The following is a 17,837-nucleotide window of genomic DNA, read 5'->3' as shown; positions in this document are numbered from 1 at the left end:
CTTTTTCCTTAATGAGAACTTTATTCGTTCAATTATATGAAATTGGGTACCCGAATAGGCCACATAATATCGATTTCTCAGGATGCACTATAGTTTTGCGTATTTTTAATTTTTTACATTACACCTATGCTACTATAAATATACAACACAACACTCGTAGAATCAAGTTTAAGCTTTGACGGTGGGTTTTCTAGGTTCCAACGATATTTTGAATCCATCTTCCCTTTTCAAAATGATATCTCCTTGCAGCTTGTAGTCGTCTTCCTTCAGCCTGGACTTAATGCTGAAGTTACGTAAAATAGTGGACAGTAAAATCTTCAGTTTCAGCATTGCATATTTACGCCCTAAAATGTGAAATATTAATCGTTATATAATTTTCACCGGTATGTATAATTAGTCGATGAAAAATATAATATTAATATTTAACGCGATGTGGTTAACATTTAGTTGAGTTAGGCAGACAGATATACTTTTTCTACTCCCTACTCTAAAATGATGAAATATCCATGAAAAGCGTCAGCCTTAGCTTCGTTATCCACGGTCGACAGACACTTCGTTGCGGTAATTTATTCATGGGTTTAGGAGCAATCTAATGTTTTCGGTTGATCTAAGTCTCGGATAGAATTTTTACGTTTGTCAATTCTGAGGGTCTATGCGTCACGTGCCATCCAAGTTGTTGCAAAACATACTATTATTTAAGTAATTAACAACTATTATCCGGAGCGATCGGGTGTTTTGGGTAAATTATAAAAATAGTGCCTGAGACATCCTGTGTGTCCACGTGTAGAGGGAGTCTCAAATGTTGTTAACGTATAGTAGGTATTTTCGAAGATACATGATTATTGCTATTTTTTTACATTTTCTCTCAGCTGTTAATTTAATTAATTTTTTAAGATCTTTAATTTCTCCGTTTGATCTGTGTACTTTTAAAAAAATGAAAAAGAATGGGAAAAATGAGGTAGTTTCAATTGATTCGAACTGGTTCCAGAATAAGAATAAATCGACTAAAGTTCATACAAAAATGAAAAAGTGACGGTTTCAAATTTAAAATTAATTGGCACGAGTTTTCACTTAAATTTAAATGAAAATTTGGTCAAAAAGGCAGACGTACAGGGTGGCCTGTTTATCTTATCTCCAAACTCACGGGGTTACAAAAAAAATTAAATACAAAAGTTGTTTCCTTCATTTTTTTTATTTTCCTAATCGTCACTTTTTATATAAGTTGTTTCCCTTATTTTTTTTATTTTCCTAATCGTCAGTTTTTTATATACAGGGGGGTAAAACAAAGTTACATTTTTTTAAATAGAACGCCCTACATTTTATTGCATTTTTGGATAGTCCTTTCAAAGACAAATTCAACGATATATATGAGTATGGGACTGTGATGCACCGTTTCGAACTTATTAGCAATCTTCAGAATTCGGGTTATGTTTAAACTACTATCAATTGTTTATGTTTAAACTATCATCAATTTTGTGTTTGTGTCTTTCAGCAGGCAGGTTTCTATCTATTTTTTAAAGACATATCTATATTATTTAGAATATGACAATTTTTTAAAAGTTTTTTCCATTTGAGGACCTTATTTACAAGATTCTTAAATTATGAATATAAAAGAATTTATGTATTATTGGGAAATCATTGCCAATTAAGCCAAAACGGTGGGTCAGAAACCCGTACTATATTATATAATTGAAATTGCTATTGAAGTGGGTATTCGAAAATCAAATAATATATAGGGTGTCTCATTTAAGAAAATTGAGAAAAGTATCATTTTGGGAAACGTGGCAACACCGCGAATTTTAAGAAAATATTTTAAATTTGATCATTCGCTAAAGCATTATTTTCGTAAAAATAATATTTGGAAAAAGTTAAAAAAATTAATAAGGAACCCAACAATGATGGTTTAAACATAACCCGAATTCTGAAGATGATTGCTAATAAGTTCGAAACGGTGCATCACAGACTCATACTCATATATATCGTTGAAGAATAGGCCCCTCTCGATTGAATGAACTTTATCAAATTTGGACCAGATAATAACAGAAAATTGCAAAACTCTGAAAAGTTTTGTGTGGTCAAACCTTAAAGAATAAATTTAGTTACTATAAATTTTAAAAAGAGGCTATTAAACAGACGTGTTCTTACTTTTATGTCTTTTTTAAAATTCAATAATAAATATAATTTCAATATTATATAATTTTTATATCATAAAAGGTATTCTTAGTTCAAAAAATTAGAGAAAAAACGTGGATGGGCATAATAATCATTGCATATAATATACAAGTTCAAAGTATATAGAATGTGAAGAATGAAAAAGAAATGCATAAATTCTCACCGAATTTAAAAATTATTTTTTTTATAGAGACAAAAAAGATCATAGCCGACTTAATTTGGTACAGCCTTTGTATTCCCAGCTAGACTCGTGACATAGAGATCGAAAACGTCCGGAGCATCTAGTTGACCGCGGAGTCCCATTGGTTTTCCAAATCAAGTGACGTTTATCGCATCACCAAAACAGTAGTTTTGTAGTAGTAGTTTTTCGAGGTTTTTTGGTATTTCTGAATATCTCGTAACTTAGTTAAGATTTATAAGTGCCCAAATATAGTAAAAAAATCGTCAACAAATTTGTGTGAACATTTCCGCGAAAAAAGAACAAATGTCTGGCTAAATACGAACCTACGCAGCTGCGCGGGCCAGCGCTGAATGGAATAAAGCCGTAATAGTGCCTGTTCGCGGTACGTTCTGGGAGGAAGTTGTCTGGATCGAACTTCTCCGAATTGGGTCCGTAGATTTCTTCAAGTCTGTGTATTTTGAAGGTCCCCACCACAATCGTAGCGCCAGACGGCAGAACCAAATTCGGATTGGAAGCTGCAGTAAACAACATTGATAACATTCGTTAGAGTTACCTTCTTCCTCGCGACACGAACCTAGTTTAACATCTTGCTGTAATTGTCGAGCGATGATAGGCACTGGCGGGAATAATCTGAGAGTTTCCAACAAGCAACGTTCCAAATATTTCATTTCCAACGTATCGGCGAAGGTCGCGGGTCTGTCTGATCCCTGGAAAATTTCGTCGATTTCCTGAATCACTTTTTCTTGGATATCCGGATGCGCAGCCATTTGGCAAAGGAAAAAGCTCGATCCTGCGGCGGTTGTGTCGTGACCTATAAGCAATTTTAGATGGATTAAATCTTAGTTCACCGTCACGTGGTGTTACCCGCCTTCAAACATGATGGTGTCCACTTGTTCTTTGATTTCCTCGTCGTTGATCACGACTCCGTTTTGGGACGCTTCGATCATGAGGTCGAGGAAAGCCATTCTCTTTTTCTCGCCTACGTCGTCATCTACGTCTAGATCATCTTTAAGACCGACCGACTGGCCGTACGAAGTGCCTTCAACGGTAGCCGTTTTGAGAGAAACGTTCCTGTCGTAGTTTTTGGTTTTCAATTCCTCGGGCACTTCGGCGCTTGATCCGCGTAGACCTAAAACATTCGCAATAGCTGATTTGGGATATTTTAAATACGGATTCGATTACCCTTTTCAAAATCGGCTTTCTTCTTCTGAATAACTTTCCGGGTTAAACTGTGAATGACTCCGATTAGTTTTTCCTGGTATTTTCCGTATTTGGTCAGGTTGAAGATGATGTCGGGTCTAAACCAGAACTTTGTGTGGCGTAAATGGAGAATGTCGCAGAGCTTCATCACCGCCATCGCGTAATCGTACCCGCTTTGGTCTTGTGTTTTCTTGCTTACACCCATAGCGGTTTCTAGATATAAAACGTGCTATATTTAGAACGATTATTCAGGTCGTCTGGATGAACTTTTGCATATACCTAGTAAGATTTCGACTGTCGCTTCCGACATGTAATCGTGGCAGTCAAATTCCTTGCCGATTTCTTTCTCTAATTTCCTAACCGTTTCCCTGCTGTTCTTGTTGAAGAGGTCGATAAATGATTTTAGAACGTTTAGATGGAAAGTGGGCGCGATGAGTTTTCGATGTGCCCGCCATTTTTGACCGGTCGAGATCAATAGGCCATCTCCCAACCACGGTTTGAAGAATCGGTATTCAGGCGATCTGAGGAATATTTGTTCCATGTTTTTGACGAATTTTTTTCTGCCCCCGAACTGGGCCCATTGGAAAACAGAGTCTATCAGGTTTTTAATGTAAAACTCAGCTAACGGGAATCCATGTTTTAGCAAAAGGAGGCCAAACATTTTTTATAATGCTTACCAATAATTTTCTTGCATTAAATTTAAATTTTGCGGAATGACGTTTATAAGCAAAAATTAACATTGCCTTAACAAAAATTAGTCAAAAACCAAACCAAAACCATTTATATATAAAACACCAATATTAGATTTTCACGTTTTTATTTGTTTATCCGAAAAAGGCCAGAAAAAAGCATTTTTATTTTTCAAAAATATTCGGTGGAAACCCTTTAGTATGTTTGCGTATAAATCAAAACACTAAACAATGATTTTTTATTATAACTTTAATACCCCGTATTTCGAAAATGAACCAATTTAGGAGTTATGTTTATATCAAACAAGTGAAAAAGCTAAGGAATTTCGTATAAATCTACTAGTACCTTTGGAGTTTCATTCAGTGTTTGTTGGTTTCTCGTAAAAAATATTCCTTGAGTTACCGTTCAATCCAAGAAATGAGATATTAGCTTAATAACTACAATTTTTCTCCATATATATATATATATATATATATATATATATATATATATATATATATATATATATATATATATATATATATATATATATATATATATATATATACAGGGTGTGCTAAATTCGAGGAGGTATAATTTAAAACCGTTTCAAAATCGAGTAAATTCCAATTAGATCCGGAGATATCCGGAAAAACCGAAAATCAGCGATTTATTTTGAATTTTTTCCTGGCATTGATTAAAGAAATTTTTGAAAACAAATGGCACTTTCTCATTACATGTTTTTCTGCCCTACAAGTTGGCAATTGCAAATTGACAATAAAGCCAAATTTAGAAAGAAAAGGTGGCTATGAAACAAAAGCATTTATGTAAGAAAAGTCTAGACAAACGTTGTTTATTATTAAAGTGTCAGTTTTTACCGTTGTGTGTAATTATGGACTTTGTAGTTTTCGAATTCAATTCACTCAGAAATTCCAGAATTGCTACTGTACCTACATAAATCAATATCCCCAGCGAGTGCAACCGCATCCAAATATGTTTGCTAAATTGGATAGAAATTTGTAGCAATTGGGCAGAAATGAAATAATAAGATGAAATAATAAGATTTTAGATATCTAATTGTTTTTTTTTAAATTTTGGTTAATACCTTAGGTAAATAATACACCTCGAGGATTAATAAGACATTTTGAAAATGAACTGCAAATTTCGAGAACGAGGGACATTACATTCAAACCACTATCCTCCATACAAATTTTCCATAAGTCAGAAACTTAGACCTGCAGATGGTGACTTTATACAGAAAATAATTTGGCCCGATGAATGTAGTTTTACAAATTACGGTTTATTTACTAGGCATAATGAGCATTACTGGTCCACAGAGAATCCGTGACAATATCAAGAAGTGAGAGCACTGGGGCAGGGTTCCTTTAATGTTTGGGTAGGCTTGCTTGTGGAATAATAAAATTATGGGTCAAATAATATAGAAAGGTGTCTTAACGTCCGAAAGATATCGACCCGTGATATTAAATAATATTTTCCATCAGTTTGATAACGAACCGTTAAATATTGTGCAATCATTATGGTGGCAACAAGACCTCCTCGCAATGGACGGTAAATATATTATTTCCAAATAATGGGGATATTTAAAAAAATGTTTATATCGTGAGAACCCGAGCGACATAAATGAACTACGGCTTAACTTAGAGAAGCTATTCCTGCTCGGTCCATTCAACGTCCAATATTAAAGTTGCTAAGGCTTATCGCAAAATGCATTGAAGCAATTAGAAGATCTTACATGATTCTAAGCTGTATTATTCCCTACTTTATTTTTTTATTTTTTTGTCTTCAATATGAATTTAATAATTCTGTTCTCAGTTGTTTCTTTGTTGATGTACTGCAATAAAAAAAATTATATTTATTTTAAAAACGTTTTTTTTTTGTTACTGTAATAGTTACCAAAATAAAATGTAATTAAAACTATAATATTTAACAAATACGTCAAGGCTTTGTTGTCAATTTTGGTTCGTTATTCTTTAGTAAATCTTTAAGTGTGATACATGTGTTTTTTCAGAATGACGGTTATTCAAAATATTAAATAAAAAACGCAGGTCTGTATTTAAAAAAAAAAGTCGTACTTAAAACTTAATAATGCCAACTTATAGGAGAGAAACAGTTTGAAATAGGAAAAGTTAATTTGTTTTCAATTTTTTTTTGTAATTAAGGCCAAGAAAAAATTTAAACGAAATTGTTGATTTTCGGTTTTTCCCGGATATCTCTGACACTAATTAGAATTTTCCCAATTCTGAAACGGTTTCAAATTAAGCACCGAAATAGGCAACTTTGCCTCCCTCTTTCGGTTTCCGAGATCCCAATACCTCCTCTCGAAGTTGGGTTTGAGTTCACTGTTCACTAGGACTTTATTTGAAGACTTTTTGAAAAACTGCTTCACTTAAAGTATATAAAGCCTAGTGACACCGATATTTTCAACTCACTTGTCAATGTGCACGTGACTGCTCAGGATTATTTCGACGTCATCCGGATCGGTCAAGAAAATGAGAAGCCTGGGTCCAATCCACAGTTTGATGGTTCTGCCGTATTCATAAGATTTTTGATACACCTTCTTAAAGATATCTATTTAAAGAAGAAGTGTTGTTATAAAATGCGCAATACATTGGAAAATTCAAAAATGTATTGTTTCTGAGGAGCGCCTTCATAATTTATCAGCCATTGTGTAAATTTTCTTCCAAATAATTTACAAATAATGGACATGCAAATATGTCTGCGAACGGTACACGGGACAATCAAATAAACAATAGTGAAATGTTACAAAGATTATCGAAGTGGATTGTCACGTACGTACGTCAACTTTTTTATTGCAGTATTGTGACAATATTCTTGTTTGACAGTGATGCAAGTGTATTTTTTTGTGTTAAATTTTATATTATACCAAGTGCGGGAATCGATACTTTCAAATCCATTTTGTAATTTCGGAACTGAGGTTTAAGGCAAACGTGTTGGCTAGGACTTTGGCTTAGTTTTTCTCTCGCAAGTGCAAAATTTTAATTTACGCACTTATTAAAAAAGAAATTTAGTTTTGCAAAAGACCGAACGAAATGATTTGGTTTGCCCTATGGCCGCTTTATGCGATTGTGTTTATAAGATTGTTAAAAACAAGGGCCATTTGAGCAGACCGATTCGATTCGATATTCCCCAACTTGTTATGTTATGAAGTTATAAACTACTTCATAAAATAAGCACTATATCTTTTTTTAGATCGAACAATTTTACCGTATATATGTTTTGTCATTTGGTTCATGGTTATCTCGCATTTTCGTAGTATTTCGCAAAATTGCTTCATTTACATCTGATAACATCTATTATGGCAATGTGGTTTGCCTTCATTCCTACCGGTATATTCCCAGATATTATTCTTTGAATTGTGTTAGTGGGCTGATTAATTTTTATGCTGAGCATAAAGTAAATTACTTTTTGTTTACTTTTTTGGGTCTTTGAGAAGAAATAAAAAATGTAATATTGAAATGTTGCTGCATTTCACAAAAGCGTAAGTTGGGAAGATTTTTGAGTTATAACGAAGTAGAGCACAAAATTTTATAAGGATCGATTTGAAAATTAGTAATTTTTCTTACCATGGGGCGACCCTACAAACTCGAGAGCATTTCCGATGATAGGCAATCCCGCTGGACCTGGAATTTTGTTCGCTAGCTCCACCATGTGCCTTCTTGATATTGTCCAGTAAATGTAGTATAGGGCTATGGCGGGAATCAGAAGAAAATAAAATACGCTGGTGGCTGAAACTACCCCAGCCGGGCTAGCCAAGTCAGGGCTGGCTGTTGCGGCCGTCGACATTTTGAATGAGACCTGGTAAATGTATGGGACGAAAAATTTTATTTGAACTTAATTAATAATTTTGTTATTTACACTGACAGTCATTCTTTTTTATCAGAATAAACCACGTTGTTTCCTAATTTCAAAATTACGGAGCTGGTACAAAAATTCATTTTATCATAAAATTTAGGTTTCTTCAGTGCAATTTACTTATTAATCGAGGAATAGAATAAAATCATAAAAAAAACATTTTCCAAATGTTAGCTTTCTTTAAGTGACGTTATAATTAATAAAAAAATTAAACGATATGCAATAATAATAAAATAAAAATGTAATATACTTAAATAAATAAAAAATTAAGGCGCTATCGGCAAGTAAGAAATCAAACTTATTAAAAAAAGCCAATCTTAATTTTTATTATAGCATTTAAAAAAATTTAACGAACTTATTGAAAGCATTTTTTTTCGTTTTGCAGATTTTACCAAAATTATTTTTACGCTAAATGCAACTCAGTCACATTAAATTTTTAGCTTTTCTTTGCAAAACAAAACGCACTATCACTGCCAAACTTAATTTCACAAAAAAAATAAACACTACCTTTTCTTCCACAACCTTAGTACTAAAAGATCGTCTGCCGCCGTGTGACAGAATATTTGCCAGGCTTTGATTTTATATTCCTCCGCTACGTCAAACTTGCTCGCTAATGCTCGTCAGTATACAGCGTGTCCTCATTAATAAAACACAATGGAAAAAGGTCAATTTCTAGGGTTTCGATCTATGAATATTGAGCAGGTGTGTTTTGACGTTCTGATAACAACGGTTCTGGTTCAAGCAAGGAAAACTTTTAGAAAACTGTTGACGCAGTTCCATCGATTGTTTTTTTGTTTTCGTCTCCTCGGATCTAACAAGGAATTACATAATGTTTCGGATTTGGAAATAGGCTCTATTTTATATAATCATTTTATTAACTGTCTGTTACAGCAGTATTCGTCTAAATCTTTTAAACTTCACTATTGAAAATCAATTTCAAACAATTTTGTTGATAAACTTAAGATTAAGATTAACGGTTGGGAGAGCTAACAGTCAGCCTGTCCGTCACTGCGACCCAGAGGATCTATTGTGACTCTCTCCATAGCTTTAGAGCTTTATCCAGGTTCGTCTCTCTAACCAGACTCCACAACTTCGATAATGGCACCCTCGTATAGCTCTCTGCCTCTGGTTTGGTATCGCCCAGCAGATGGAAACGCACTCTGGCTAGGCCTTCGTAGTGGCACAGTACGTGTGCGGCTGTTTCCTCCTCTTCCTGAGAGAATCTACATTCTGTGTTTTCTTCCACTTCCATCAGGCTTAGATGTCTCTTGTCTCTTAAGCCTGCAGTGGCCCGTCAGCATTCCTACCATTATTCTTACGGCTTTCCTATTGTAGCTGAATAGGTCCTCTGTAATTCCTTGGCCTGTCTTTGTCCCGGCATATCCCTCCACCATCGTCGGGATTCTCGGTCCATCCAATCCCTGATGGCTGTTTTTGCAACGGGTTTGGCCACCCCACAAAAGGGTTCCGGTTCAGTCAGGCGCATTGACGACCCTTCGCGGACTGCGTCGTCTGCGCCTTCATTACCTTTATGCCCTCCATGTCCCGGTACTCATGACAGAGTAACTTTGTTCTGACTTGCTATCTCGTTTAATGCCTTACGGCAGTCCAGAACTAACTTGGATGTTATTTTATTAGATTGCAGGGCCTTTATAGCCGCTTGACTATCGGTGTAAATTGTAATTGATTTGTTACGGATCTTCCTCGCTTTTATTTCTCTTGCATAGTGTTTTAGTGCAGTGATCTCTGCTTGGAATACTGTTGCTAGCTTACCCATTGGAATAGAGATTTTCCTTTTCGTCCTGGGTTCGTATATTCCGGCTCCTACTCCTTCTTGAGTTTTTGAGCCATCAACATACCAGGTTATTTCTGCCTTGATTGGTGGCCCGTTTTTCCAGTCTTCTCTTGCTGGGATTTAAGTCCTGTGGTGGTTAACAAGCAATACTTAGGTGTTGTGCTGTCCGTAGGCAGCCCTAGGACATTGTCCGCCCTTACCTCCAAGTAAAGCTTGTTATGTTTCGTGCTATGTCCACCAATTATTGGGGACTGGCCTTGCAGTAATCTATATACTGTGGATCTTGCTTCCCCTTCTATATAGATCTGTATTGGTGGGATGTTCAGTAGGACCTCCAACCTGTAGCGCACAGACTCGCTAGTCTTTGCACGCTACTCAGCCGCCTTATCGCCTCCCCCTGCATGGTTCTTGTCCACCAGACAATCGCCCCATACGCTAACATTGGTCTCACTACTGCTAGATACAACGTGTCATTTTTGGGCTTAAGCCCCAGTTCTTTCCACACATCCTTCTGCATCTACCTAGTGCAATTGTTGCCCTAAGCGTGATCTTTTGAAGTTTTTGGTCAAATATGACTCCTAAATATTTTACCTCCCTGGAGAAGTGTAGCCTTGTTCCATCTACCACCGGCGGTTGCGGTCCTGTGAGGATTCTCCTATTGGATAAACTTCATTTAAGTTCTAAAGATTTTAATCAAAAATTTAATTTTTTGCGGTCCACTGTAGCCACAGTAGGTTCCATAAGTCCATAAAACTTTCTTTCATCTCAACTTGTTTTTAAGAAATCTATACTTACGAACTATACAAAATATGCCTTACACAATGTATTACCAAACGTCAGATAACAGAAAAAAATCACTTTGGAAAGAAAGAATGCTGAGACTAGGATGACCAAAACTTCCCATCTTTTAAGAAATCAGTGGTAGATATTTTTTCCTAAATAATCAGCATGATTAAAGAAGTTTAAAAAATGATTCCACGAATTTAATTCAGCAAAGCAGCCCTGGAATTACAAAATATCACCTTGTGTGATATTATAAAGGATGTAGAAGAGATCTTTTAATTAAATCTATTGGCAACTCTGAAACACACTTTGAACTCATCAGTTGAATTATTATTGTTCAATTTTTTACCGTATTTCGGCTTCCTACTTGAGAAGAGTAATTCATTTTACTTAAAAATTGTACTTTTAATCAATATCGATATGAATGTAAGAAAAACGTCCTTTTCGACAAAGTTTTTTAATGAATCGATTGTTTTTTATTTCATTTGTTCAAATTTTCGAGTTTTGCTTCGAACAAAACTTATTTTGTTTTTATGGTTATGGTTTATGCTTTATTTATTTATGGCGGATATATTAGGAGAATATTATAAAATAAAAATAAAGCTGTCATGTAGAAAATTCTTTTGTTTTGGTTTGCTAACGCCAAATTTACATATTTAGCAACTATTTTTAAAATATCAACACTTCTTCAATTTCATATATTTGTGTTTTGTTTTAAATAGGCTTTGTCCCAAGTGGGTTGGTGCGTTGTAAAATTTTGAAACCGCGATCGCGCTTGTCGCTTTAATAACTTTTTCGCAGCGCTACGTCATCTGTCTAAAACACTATCACTAGTCCCTACTATCTAGATATTTTCAACAAGACCCCAAAATAGGATAAATAGGAAACTATTTAGGCAATAAACGCTTTGATCGAAGCTCCATCTATCAGCAATTTGATTTGAACTTATTCAGGTATCTGGTAGGTGTGCGCGAAATATGGCAATCATAATTTTCGTGAAAATGTTACGATGGTTGGCATACAAATTTTCCACACCTTTGAATATTTCTCACATAAATATTTTTACCAACTTAATTGGTCTGCATATAAAAAAGGATGATTTTTTTAATGATTTGAATGTTTAACATATGAATTTTGCTTTTAAAACAAAAAAAGGAGAGTGTATATGGTAACTTTTGAACAACTAATATTAAACTACGGTACCAAACTACTACTCCAGTGGATTATACTTTAACTTAGGTAATATATTGAATAATTGCTATATGTTGTGACCGACATATTCTATAAGCTTGGCTGAGAGGACACAGTATAAAGATAAATTTAAACATGCTTTTTATTTAAAGTTTTTATTACACAATCATATAAATATTAAAAATGCATTTCAACAAGGTTTTTACTACAATTTTTATATTTCACATTATACAATTTATTAACTTACGATAAAATAACAAAGACAGTCTTAATTAGATTGCTTATACAATGAATTTCTGACGGTAAAACTAAAAACAAAATACATAAAAAAAATAAAGTAGGTCTACCATGACATAAGGATTAAGAATTTCTGCTGTTGTCTGCGCTATCTGTAAAAAAATGCATAATTAGAATCGAAAAGCAAAGCGCTAGCGTCATTGCAGTTTAAAACTGATCAAGACTATAGGAAGTAAATAATGTCTGACAAAGATCCGGTTTATCCCAGCTGTTTCGATTCATGCATTATTTATTATTTATGTGAAAAGTTGGAAAAAGGTGTATTTCTACATTTAACTAAAAATGAAATGAAGCGTTAGTGGTAATAGAAATTAATGATGGTTTTAATTTAGTAGTTTGTCGTATTTCAATTACAACGTGGGCCTTGTCTTTATTACAGTTTCATAGTGTGTGGTGGGAGAGTATGAAATTGAAAAACTGAAAAGTTGTTTTATATATTTAAACATAAATTAAGCTGAAGTTTTTGGTTTATGACACAGATTACATATAATACTTACCGGTTGAGCTGTTATGTTCTTCCTGCGTTGTAGATTCACTCCCGCGATGTAAATATTCTTCAACTTTATGTTTGACATTTTCAACGACTGGTTCTACGACAGGCTCCACAACATTACGCACTTTCTCCACAGCAGGCTCCACCAAATTTCTAGCAGTCTTTACTGCGGGCTCGGCATAGGCGTAAGCCGATTCTACAGTCGGGGTTACATGCTGATCGACGTATTCCTTGGTACTGTTATAGATCTGCAGAATCAGCTAAGTAAGGGGATGTTATTTAGGACTTGAACGATGAATGATAAATGATGAAAATATAAAAAAATGATTATATTACTGAAAGCCAATTCTTACTTCTTTGGGGGGTAATTTAACCGCTGGGACTTTACTTTCGACATAATCGAGACCAGTGCAAAGCACACCATCTACTTTTTTGATCGGTCCTTCTAGATTTTTCATTACGGGGGTGGTAATTGGCTTGCTGATTTCGACCGCTTTGTGGACCGTATTTTCAGCTGTTGATAAAGTCCAATTGGTTACGCTGTTGTAATCCTGAAATAATACGACTTATATTCTATTGGTCGATGGAAATATCTTTAAGACTCGTACCTTAACTTTTTCGTATATATTAGTGGCGGTTTGGATTGTTGATTCGACTACAGGCAATTTTGCGATTCTGTTTACTGATTCCATGCACGTGGGGTGAGGAGCCACCGTCACGGCGCTGTTTTCATTGTCTTGATGGACAGACATTTCGGCTCTAACAATGATTTGAACAGAAAGATGAATTGTTATTATTAGTTTAATGCACATTTAAAAACGTAGAAATAGATACAAAAAAATTAAATATAAGGATAGCACCAAAATTAGAGCCAATACCTACGAAAATGAAATTTTCAATTTGTTTTCAAATTTAGATAAGTAATGGATTTAAAATAATTACATACCATTACGGAAACAGAACATTATATATATATATATATATATATATATATATATATATATATATATATATATATATATATATATATATATATATATATATATATATATATATATATATATATATATATATATATATATATATATATATATATATATATATATATATATATATATATATATATATATATATACATATATATATATATATATATATATATATATATATATATATATATATATATATATATATATATATATATATATATATATATATATATATATATATATATATATATATATATATATATATATATATATATATATATATATATATATATATATATATATATATATATATATATATATATATATATATATATATATATATATATATATATATATATATATATATATATATATGATATGATGACACTATATTCCGGGATATCATCCGTTCGCTCGTTGAACTCCGACTGGAATCCTGCATCCGACTGGAATCCTGCATCTTGCATCTGCATCTTGCATGTGTTCGAAGTGTTTTCGGAGCGCGAGCATTGAAGATGCCAAGTGAGATTTTGGCGAAACGTCTGCAGGATTCCAGTCGGATGCAAGATTTGCAGGATTCCAGTCGGATGCAGGATTCCAGTCGGAGTTCAACGAGCGAACGGATGATATCCCGGAATATAGTGTCATCACATTTTTCCATCCGTGAATCAATACGTGAGAATATATATATATATATATATATATATATATATATATATATATATATATATATATATATATATATATATATATATATATATATATATATATATATATATATATATATATATATATATATATGTATATATATATATATATATATATATATATATATATATATATATATATATATATATATATATATATATATATATATATATATATATATATATTCTCACGTATTGATTCACGGATGGAAAAATGTGATGACACTATATTCCGGGATATCATCCGTTCGCTCGTTGAACTCCGACTGGAATCCTGCATCCGACTGGAATCCTGCAAATCTTGCATCCGACTGGAATCCTGCAGACGTTTCGCCAAAATCTCACTTGGCATCTTCAATGCTCGCGCTCCGAAAACCAGTGTTCGAAGTGTTTTCGGAGCGCGAGCATTGAAGATGCCAAGTGAGATTTTGGCGAAACGTCTGCAGGATTCCAGTCGGATGCAAGATTTGCAGGATTCCAGTCGGATGCAGGATTCCAGTCGGAGTTCAACGAGCGAACGGATGATATCCCGGAATATAGTGTCATCATATATATATATATATATATATATATATATATATATATATATATATATATATATATATATATATATATATATATATATATATATATATATATATATATATATATATATATAAACACAAGTGTTTATCCGTTTGTTTCATTATGTCGCTTCGTTCATTTACCTTAACTGTAAAGTATGGTTTTTGAGGAACTATGTGGTAGACTCTAATTTTTTAACTCCTGAAGAAGTCAACAAATAAATTGACGAAACATTGAGTGTTAAAGAAAAAAGGAGCTTTCTATTTTAACCACGGACCGCTACCCGATATCCTTTGAATTCAAATAAGTTTAAAAAGGTCGATATAAGAAGAAATTCCAAGTGTTAGTATATATATATATATATATATATATATATATATATATATATATATATATATATATATATATATATATATATATATATATATATATATATATATATATATATATATATATATATATATATATATATATATATCTGTCGGGTTGGTAACTGTCAAATGCAGAAACTTATTGTGGTTGAAACGCGGACACTGAAGACACTTTGAATGAACTACAAATGCATCAGCGATGGAGATTAACTTACAATTTTAAATTCTTCGATTCATTAATTGAGTTCTAATCTCTAAATTCTAAATCAAATCGATCCACATCATCTTTTTTATTTGTGCTGTTCTTTATTAACTCTAGCGGTTAAAATTCAAAGTTATTCGTCACACCGTTGTCTGTGTATAATTACACATAGAATGCCGATGTGCATTATCTTGCTATACGTACATTATAATAAATAATGAAAAACAAGTTGAAAAACATCGTATGTACTTTGGTCAAATGTTTTTTTGTTGTTAGTACTGTTTTGGTTAATAGCTTAAACGTGAGACTTTATCTACCTGATTGGAGTTCGAGTATATTTTAGGTACGTCTACACTGATACGTCGGGCATGTTAAAACAACAATCAAAAAACAAATAAAAGTTATTATTAAACTAGTGTAAATTAATGATAAAAATATTTAGTATAATTTATAACAGGGGTGTTAATATGGACAATCATATAGGGATATAATTTTTTAAAAATCGTTTTAAGGCGTTTCAAAAAATATACTCCGACATTCGGTTAAAAATTACTCTATTACGAATAGTAGAATTAAAAAAAAAACATTAGTTTGGAATAGTTTCTATATTGAAATACAGGATATGATCCATAAAAATGGCACTTAGATATCAAAATAAATAAGAAGTAAAAGTTCAGATTTTCACGAAATGTCATAATATATAATTTCGTGAAAATCTGAACTTTTAGTTCTTATTTATCTTGATAAATGGATTTTCATCAAGTAAAAGCCACCTCAGTTCAGCACTTAGATATATTTAATTGAAAGTAGTACAAACTAATTGAATTGTTTGACCTAGCGGTAGCCGGCGTTTACTTTTAAAACAATAAAAACGATTTTTTCAAAGGTATTTTATACTTTGTTTTATGTAATTTTTGGTAACGCTTGAAAAATACGATTTTCAAACAGTCGTACTTATTAAAATTACAAGTTAAAAACTGCTATAAATTGTGTGAAAAGTAGCCGATACCTTATCCTTTTTTTCTCAAATTTCGCTTCTTACGTTTTTTTTTGCCTCGAATGTTTACAACATAATGTGAAACATATATAGGTGATTAAAATGAATTAATACAATGTTATATACATAAAAATTTTCATTTAATATCCATATATCATATATATTGAATAATTAATTCTATACTTACCACAAATATATGAAAATAACTTAAAAACCAAACTTCAATTGAAAAATGTGACTCAACCAACCAGTGAACGAACGCGTTTATGCTACACACGGTTGTCGTATGCGGTCGGGACGAATGCGCTGTGTGGGGATTTTCACTTTTAAATTTAAGCGGGGAGCCGAATGACTGCCAGTGTAGAATTTGTTCCTACAAAATTATCCTCATTGAGAATTTGCGATAGTGTTAGGGAATTTTGGGAAATTTAATTTAATTTCCTGAATTAATAGCAAAATATGTCAATATTATTCTAATTAATTGCTTAACTAGTTAATAATTATTTGTTTATTTCATGGTGTTTTTATATCATTTACAGTATTTTTCCAATATCAAGCAAGTATCGTTTAAATAGAGTTTTTTTATTTTCCATTTTTTAAACGATTTAGTAATACCTTGGAAATATGTTTTATAATTTGCGTCAAACATTAATTAGTTGTTATATTTTGATCATTCATTTTAAGTAATATCTTTAAATTAGGAAGTGTTATTCCAATATAATTTTTATATATATTTGGTCATTGACAAAAAGTAAATTCACAATAAATTATCTAAATATTTTCAAATATATTCTACATAAAAAATAGGAAACACTTCGAAGTGTTTTCGGAGCGCGAGCATTGAAGATGCCAAGTGAGATTTTGGCGAAACGTCTGCAGGATTCCAGTCGGATGCAGGATTTGCAGGATTCCAGTCGGAGTTCAACGAGCGAACGGATGATATCCCGGAATATAGTGTCATCACATTTTTCCATCCGTGAATCAATACTTGAGGATATATATATATATATATATATATATATATATATATATATATATATATATATATATATATATATATATATATATATATATATATATATATATATATATATATATATATATATATATATATATATATATATATATATATATATATATATATATATATATATATATAAAGTTTTAAGAACCGGAGTTCTAACTCAATAGGTATGCATGTGTGAGATCATGTTAACATTTTATTCCGCTTTAGTTTTTCATCAAAGCAATTATTCGTAAACTGTATGATGACGAAGGTCGTGAAATGAAATTTTTTTTTTTGCATTTCTTGATTTTCACGAGATCGAATAA

The 17,837-nt window shown here is 32.4% G+C and overlaps 2 protein-coding genes across 3 annotated transcripts; both read right to left on the bottom strand.

Moving 5' to 3' along the window:
* Window position 1: 1 nt before the first annotated feature.
* Window positions 2-8,693, bottom strand: LOC132705624 (cytochrome P450 4g15). The gene is made up of 9 exons (XM_060676322.1): window positions 8,624-8,693; window positions 7,828-8,059; window positions 6,673-6,811; window positions 3,833-4,074; window positions 3,536-3,766; window positions 3,222-3,482; window positions 2,928-3,164; window positions 2,677-2,868; window positions 2-344 (listed from the first exon to the last, which is right to left on the bottom strand). Exons 2-9 carry the CDS (start codon window positions 8,045-8,047, stop codon window positions 169-171), a joined length of 1,698 nt encoding a protein of 565 aa, XP_060532305.1. The 5' UTR covers window positions 8,048-8,059; window positions 8,624-8,693; the 3' UTR covers window positions 2-168.
* Window positions 8,694-12,073: 3,380 nt separating this feature from the next.
* Window positions 12,074-16,811, bottom strand: LOC132705626 (lipid storage droplets surface-binding protein 2-like). Of its 2 annotated transcripts, none has more exons than XM_060676324.1 (5): window positions 16,693-16,811; window positions 13,284-13,434; window positions 13,029-13,226; window positions 12,680-12,935; window positions 12,074-12,274 (listed from the first exon to the last, which is right to left on the bottom strand). In XM_060676324.1, exons 2-5 carry the CDS (start codon window positions 13,425-13,427, stop codon window positions 12,246-12,248), a joined length of 627 nt encoding a protein of 208 aa, XP_060532307.1. In that variant the 5' UTR covers window positions 13,428-13,434; window positions 16,693-16,811; the 3' UTR covers window positions 12,074-12,245. The 2 variants fall into 2 exon arrangements, with proteins under 2 accessions (XP_060532307.1, XP_060532308.1); XM_060676325.1 differs by having other exon boundaries at window positions 12,680-12,923.
* Between the last annotated feature and the right edge of the window lie 1,026 nt (window positions 16,812-17,837).

This window comes from Cylas formicarius, unplaced genomic scaffold, assembly GCF_029955315.1.
Source record: "Cylas formicarius isolate icCylForm1 unplaced genomic scaffold, icCylForm1.1 PGA_scaffold_7__23_contigs__length_41026272, whole genome shotgun sequence".
Classification (NCBI taxonomy): domain Eukaryota; kingdom Metazoa; phylum Arthropoda; class Insecta; order Coleoptera; family Brentidae; genus Cylas; species Cylas formicarius.
The sequence above is the reverse complement of the archived record's forward strand: the minus strand, read 5'-3'. Positions and strand labels throughout refer to the sequence as shown.